Source organism: Phaethon lepturus, unplaced genomic scaffold (genome assembly GCF_000687285.1).
Source record: "Phaethon lepturus isolate BGI_N335 unplaced genomic scaffold, ASM68728v1 scaffold25951, whole genome shotgun sequence".
Classification (NCBI taxonomy): domain Eukaryota; kingdom Metazoa; phylum Chordata; class Aves; order Phaethontiformes; family Phaethontidae; genus Phaethon; species Phaethon lepturus.
Genome location: NW_010518845.1, coordinates 1 through 7,501, shown reverse-complemented (window position 1 = coordinate 7,501; position 7,501 = coordinate 1). Strand labels below are relative to the sequence as shown.

The window sequence follows — 7,501 nt, the reverse complement described above, 5'->3', positions numbered from 1 at the left end:
CGGCGCCACTCCAGCGCCGGTCTCCGCACTGGGGCCCCCCTCTGCAGCCCACCCCCGCGTGTTCTGGGCGTGCTGCCCCGAGCAGCGGCCAAACGCCACCTGCCCCGGGCAAGGACGTGGCACCCGGGCGAAAGGTAGTTGCGATCTAATTCGCATTTTAATCCGTAAAAAGGTATACAGTGCAGAAACAGCTCTCCGAAGAAAAGTAAGGCAACGTGTGCTAACGCTGCAGCGTGGTTTTCCTGTAGCGGGTTCCACCACCTACATTAATATTTCATAACCGGTTCCCAAACGTTTAATGGTTCCTGTTACAGCAATACATCAGCCAGAGGCTGCGGACCAGCTTCAGAGGAAACACCCATTTCTTCACTGGGTCATGGTACAGGACTTCTGCAGCTATAGGAACACCTGTAAGCACAGGCCCAGGACAGAGGCTGAGAGTTGTGTGTGCCATTAACACCAGTCTACTGCTTGAACCTTGGAAAAATTTAGTTTTCCGTATAGCAACAAAGCCGTATGTATGACTTTATGAGTTTCTTTCTCTAGCATTTGTATGAATACAAATTAAAGGCCAGGGCTGTACAGACAATCCATCTCTTGGTTCCAAAGTCTGCATCCATATGTAAACAGGTATGTTTGTTTATTACCTATTACTCTAAGTGTGAGTTAGTTAGAAAACACTCCGAGGATAAGACCTAACACAGACCCTTTTTTTATACACACAAATGTACATACATTCTATGGTGTATCTATTTATGTATCAGGTAGTCATAATATATATGATAAAAAACCCTACATAATACTTTCCAATCATGAATCATGGTTGCCAAAATTTTTTTCCATCTTTACTCAGATTGCAAAATCCAAAAGGTAGCACCTCTGAAACAGTTGCTTTATATGTAATGTCCAAAGTCAGGCACCAGATAGCAACATATGGCACTTCAAAATCAAGTAAATCACATTTGTGTTACAAGACAAAAAACCCAGACATACAGAGAGGAAGTTCTTAGTGGTAAATGACTGGTGCAATGATTCATTCAGAATCATCATCTTGCAATCCCTCACATTCTCTTCCTGGGAATTATACAGCCCATTCTACAAACTAAAAATGATATGCATTCTCTCCTTGCATGGACTTAACTGCCCAGTATTAGAACACAGCCGTAGAGGGGAAGGCCTGTGCTATTATAAATGTTTGTTCTCAGGAAGAAATTGCAAAGCAGTACTTTACATCAGTACCTGCTTCCCGTTTCTTTTTAAACAAAAAAAAAAACCCCACAAAAACGCACATTGCCTTAAATGTATAGGTTCTTCCTACAGGAAGAAAAGGGTGAAAGCAGAGAGTAGGCTGCTGCGTGAACTCACAGGAAATTAACTCAGTACTGACCATCCTCAGTCACATTTGATCCTCTTCCCCTTTCTACAGCCAGTCCAGCTGCTGATTATCTAGCAGATAATTGCCAGCCAGATTACTGTTCTAGCATTGTGTTTTTGAAAACAGTACAGTCAAAAGCAGTAATAATATCCTTATATATACCTATTATATCATTATAGCTGTATTTCTATACTGAAATAGGTTATTTCCCTCAAATTCCAGTTACACCAGGACAAGCCCCTTTACATTAGCAGAAATATTTCTGCTCTGAGGGGTTGTATGATTTAACTGCTTTGACAAAGGATTGTAACTGATAGTTAAACCACAAGAAAACTGTAAATAGACCAGGCAACACACACTACCCCCTTCCCTCTAACATGTATTGTCAGGACTGCTACATCTGTGTCATCCCCAGGAAAATCACAGAACAGCAATACAAGTCCTTGCCAGCACCCTCTTCACAGGCACCAGGAACATTCCCTTGTGTTGCTACCTTTCCTGCTACTGCACAGTAAGAGATAAATGACTTCCCAGGCCACAGAAGATGAGGAGCACAATGTCTACCCATGTACTAACAGAATTTGAGTCTGTACAGTACCTTTAACTCAACTGGAACCTTCACCACTTACTAGCAAAAGTCCCAGGAATGAGAAAAGTCAAGTAATAAACACACCAAGGAAGAATTTTTTTTTTTAATCTTTAAAAAGTATAAAAATTTGGTACATTTGACAACAGCTTTTAAAATCAGTCATGGGAAACTGCTGGGCTACTCCATTTCCGTTCTGTAAGAATCAGAGACATTAGGCAGTTGAACAGGTTGTCACTAATCTGACTGAACACACTGGCCTTGAAATATAGTACTAAATGCCAATTGAAGTATTCTGGTCCATCTCAGTTGAAAGAAAAAAAAATCAAAAGAATTTTCTCCTCTGCTTTTAACTGTTCAAATATGCAAGCTTTTTTATGGTTCCACAGTTCAGTAAAATACCTCATGGTTTGAATGCTACAGAGATGCATGAAATTTTTATACACTTTTTCTACAAATATGCATATACAGGCAAGGAGCAGTCTTAATTTATGATAAGTTGTTAACATTCAAAATATAATATGATTTTAGGTTTCCCTATGTCAGACAACATACCAGTGTCTTCTTTTCAGGCAAGAACAGTGCTAAAACCAATGTAGTTGAAGAGGGTTACAGGTTGAACTCTGCCAGCCACCGTTCATACTCATCACTTGCCAACAACCCAAGCAGAGCAAAACATAAACTACCAATTATACTCATCAGAGATATCAACTATCCTCAGCCAGAATCTCAGGATATTCCTCCCAGAACTGGTCCCCAATAATGTCACAGTGCAGGGGAACAACTTTAGTCCTAGTCCGGGTCACTTCAACTTCCTTTTCGTCTGCTTCCTTTGGCAGTTTTATTTTCTTAGTGATGACTTCATTAATCTGAAAACACAATTGACACATTAGCAGACATACAAGATGTAAGAGGGGATTCACAAATGGGCAAGAAACAAAGCTACAACAAAAGCAACTATCAACCCTATAGTATACTACAGAATTTGTACACTAAATCTTTTGAAAGAAAGTCTATCCTCAAAGACTAACACATGAGCAGTTGAAACCACGTCATCATCACAGGGCTTGAAGAAATTACCTGCAAATTCATGTAACTGATTGCAAGTATTCTTGAATAAAGTACAATATTTAGTTTGGAGCTATATAAAGCAAATGGGAAGCCTTGCAAATGTCTACAGTTGCCAAGAAAAAAATATGCACAAGCAACAAGTGAAATACATTTCCAAGTGGGAGCCTCCATCTGTTCTAATTAGTTCAAATGAAGTAATAGAAATTGTTGGCCAAAGATTAAAGAAAAGAAAATAAAGGATTATCAATTTTTTTATGCATAAAAGACAAAAGGCTGAACAAGTTATGGACAACTCTTCACATAGACAGATATTTCTAGTTCAGATCTCCTAGTACAGAAGGACACCGAGGCCGTAAACATTTATGATTTTCTGGGGTCTCATCTCATGCAAAATACAGGACAGGAATTTCTTCCGTTAATTCTGGATCAATGATGTAATCCCAGAATGATGAACATTTCCACGTTATCATTAAAAGGAATTCCCCATTAATAGCTGCACTCCTTACTACACTCCTTTACAGAAGTAGAAAAGGACTAAGCATGCTATGAGCTGAGCTACCTTACTGAATGAAAGTTCGTAATTCCTTTGCAGTGGAAATACTTAGGATGTAATCCTGTGAAGGGCCTGGCACAGACCCCAATCATATCAAACTGACAACAATCATTGAAATGTAATTTTTCAGGGAAGCAGAATGTTTCCTCTATTTTCAAAGCTGGTAAGACTAAGAAACCAACTATATGACTCACTAAAGAATGAAGGAGATTTATCTAGCAAATACATCAGTCTCATGAAATTCTACATATACATTGTCATCTGTTGATACAAATTATGACTGAGATAAAACATGTATCTCAGCCAGGCTTCAGAAACTAGTTTTTAATACTGTGCTCATAGATACAGAGATCTCTACAACATCTCCAAAACCACTAGTCATCTTACCCATCATTATATGGCAAATTGGGTTAGTTTTAGAACATATTTATACATAAGACATTTGGGATACATCTGGTGATCTTACAGTGCAGCCTGTCTGCCATAGTGTACCCATTTAAAACATGAGCATGAAGCAAGTGGTAATACAGTTTTTTTACCTTCTGCCATATTAAGACAGTTCCTTTTCTATACATCAAAGGTTCATTGTTGTAGTTGATGTTGAATTCAGAAAATAAGATTTCATTCTTATCTCCAGCCAAAGTTCCCTGAGAGGAAGTGAAAAGTACTCTTACAGAACAAACACAAACAAACAGAGTCTCTAGGATAGAAGATGGGTGAATATTGGAAGCAAGACTGACATTTATACAGGTTTTTTACCTTTAAAATAACAAGGTTTAATTACTTCTCCCAACAAAGGAATTCTTTCCAACTGCCAAATGAGGCTATTAAAACAAAGAGGTTTTTTTATTACATTTTCAAGACAAATAGAAGAAAGTCAACAGACTCCAGGAAAAAAAACAGAAATAACCTGCTGAAGTCTGCACAATGAGACAAAATACTGCAATAAGGACTGGGAACAAAGAGTAGCTGAATCCTGCCATTGCATTTCATGCTTATGCATACTGGATGTTTATATGACATTTTTAAGATTTCTGAACTTGCCAATTAAGAAATCAAAATCCTGCTAATATTTGATCAAAATTACATTATTTGCTAATCATGTTAACATCTGTACAATTCAAGAAGTTGTTGAATCTATACCTGCAAAATTACTACAGTAATAACAGACAGGCCAGACAGGGCTGCTGGGTCAGCAAGCCACAGCTTAGCAAATCTTACGATTTTCTTTTTAGCTAGGAAAAAACATGACCTAAAGAGAGTCTTACCTGGAGTCTATCCTGTGCTTGCACTGGTGTCAAACCACTTCGCTGTACAAGCATCCAAAACACTGTATTATAAAGATTATTAATATGGCCTACAGAAAGAGAGAAAAAGTATTTAGCAAATCTGACTGACAACTCAAATTATTTCCAGTCATATCCAAGAAACAGCCAAGAATAAAGAGGAATTAATAATATCAGTTGCTAGAGAAGATACAATCTTTCTGATCCATTTTCAGGGTACTGCATCTCATAAGAGTAACTACAATACAGACTTCCTTATAATTCTGAAAAGGAAGAGCAAAGGGTGAAGAGTGTTTGTGTTTCAAGTAAGTTGTCTTCATTTGAGCAACAGGGACTAGGTACTAACAAAAGCCTAGAAATTAAATCCAATGATCTGTTCTAGCATAGAATATACAGCACTTTTGACTGCTATAATTTTTCTATATGGTGTGACTTTGAACATTCACATCTCTTCATTAAAGAGGATTACCAGAATATAAAAAATAATAAAAGAATTCTATTAATAATTCTAGTATTTCCTGAACTGAAATTCAGCGCTGAACTCACTCCCAGTATGCAACAAGTATAGTTGTAGCCTGAAGACACCGGATGTCATCCAGTACTTCTGCATCTATACAAAGCCCGAAATAATTCTAATATTGTTTATTTAAAAATACCACCCTGCCTGCTATTCTTTCACTTATACCTGTATACACAAATACACTGGCAATAAGGGCATTTCTATTCAGAGAGGAAGAGAACTCAACTGCACAAATCTCCATTTTCTAGAAACGCTTACAATCTGCTTGTCTCCAGCTGAGGTAGTCCTTTAAATTTTGATTGCTGGGATACAACACAATTCGTCCATCAAATCCTGGTGGGTACAGAAGTTGCTGGTCCTTAAAGTAATCCTTCCAATAGAAAACGTAACTTGAGGCAAACTGGGAGACCACATGAGTCATGAACTTACTTGCAAACACAAAGGAAAAGGAAAAGAGAGAGAAATACATCAGTATGATTATATATCTGTGATTATCTGAGGTATCAGTAGTGATAATTCTGGTGGATAGCAGCATTTCTTAAATAATGGCCGAACAGATCAGCAATGGCACAGATTCTCCTGAAAACAAGGAAGTACTGAGAGCAAGAGAGTTTGGAAAAGGAAACATTTTGTTAAAAGAATGTTTGTTCTAACAGCGTTTTTTTCTAATGTTTATTTTCTCAAAACTTTTTTTAAACCCCTGTGTCACTGACCATTTTCCCAAAAGATTCACATGAAGAACCTGAACTAACTGTAGTGTATACACCCAAACACAGCCCCACTCCTAACCTCTATGTGCAGATAAAAGCAAATCTAAAGAAGAATTACAGGTTTAGAGAGAGAGAGATGTTAAAAACAAGTTCACTTCAGTATCAAAGCAGCTGTTACCTTGCTCTTCTTTTAAACCATCTACTCTTCTTTTTGAAAATAAAACTATATTCATCACTCTGTCCATAAGCAATAGCAATATCCTCCAATTCTTGCATCACTGTCTGGGCACACTTGGTCATCAGATGAAGAGCACGGTCATCATTTGGCTTTTTGAACTCATGCTGCTCAGAAAACCTTCAAAGCAAAAATAGTTGAATAAGAACCCCTTAAAAAGCCACTAAAAATGCTAACCCATTCATTTTCCTCACATTTGTTTTCTATGAGTATTCATTCCCAGTGTCCTGTCAATATTGAGAGAGAATTCCCTCCAGGTATGAAAAGCAGTAACAAAACCCCCTTTTTTATACATTCTGGACAACCCTTTCTCCTTCTAATCAGTATCTCACTCTAAGCAGTCCTTTGAAACAATTGGTTTCCCTATTTTTCTTGGAATAAGAGGATGACAAATACTATTTTCTGTAAACTCACTTTCTCCTAGAGTGTGTTTTGGTCCAACAAAGGCAATGTTAATCAATAATCCTTGTCAAAACGTGAGGGCTTTACCAGAACCCCATGCGAACAAATCCCCAGCAAGAACATGTCACCCACCACTCCAGAGAACTGTGCTCTCTATCCCGAAGGCAGGCAAATGCCACAGACATACCGACTCCAAACACAAACAAACATCCCTGTATACCAGTTGCTGTCCCTCCCCCAGCACACCCAAGGCACTGGTGTACCATTTCCCTACCACCTAGCCGAAGGCACAGCTCTGAAGCTGCCCACGGTCTTGAAGACAAACGCCCGTGCCCTGGAGAGGCCGAGTCAAGGGTTCATAGGGATTAGCGGGGAAAGGAGGATTCGTAGCCCCTGCACCTGCAGAATTCACACAGGCCGGGCAGTGAACAGCCAAGGCCAACTGCACGACACCAGTCGGGATCCCTCGTCCCGGTACAGCGCTCGCAGCCCGCACCCCCAGAGCCTTTAGGCCGACGAAACTCCCCCTGCGCCCCGCCGTACCCCAGTCTCCGATCTCCCGCTCCCTGAGGTGTCGCTATAGCGACCACAGCGCTATAAGCGCCCCGGCCATTAGCTGCCCGCCCGGCCTTCACCTGTGGAAGTTGCGGCCGTCCAGCCGGACCACTATCCAGCAGTTGGGCAGACACGTGTCATCCGCCTCAAAGTCCCGCACGTACTCGAACTTGCTCTTCGCCATGGAGAGGCGGCGGCCGCACAGACA

General features: G+C 39.8%; 1 protein-coding gene across 1 annotated transcript; it reads right to left on the bottom strand.

The window, feature by feature from the left end:
- Positions 1–2,050: 2,050 nt before the first annotated feature.
- Positions 2,051–7,495, bottom strand: THG1L (tRNA-histidine guanylyltransferase 1-like (S. cerevisiae)). The gene is made up of 6 exons (XM_010296866.1): positions 7,374–7,495; positions 6,280–6,456; positions 5,650–5,819; positions 4,854–4,942; positions 4,125–4,232; positions 2,051–2,830 (listed from the first exon to the last, which is right to left on the bottom strand). The coding sequence occupies exons 1-6, from the start codon at positions 7,475–7,477 to the stop codon at positions 2,669–2,671; spliced, it is 810 nt and encodes a 269-aa protein (XP_010295168.1). The 5' UTR covers positions 7,478–7,495; the 3' UTR covers positions 2,051–2,668.
- Between the last annotated feature and the right edge of the window lie 6 nt (positions 7,496–7,501).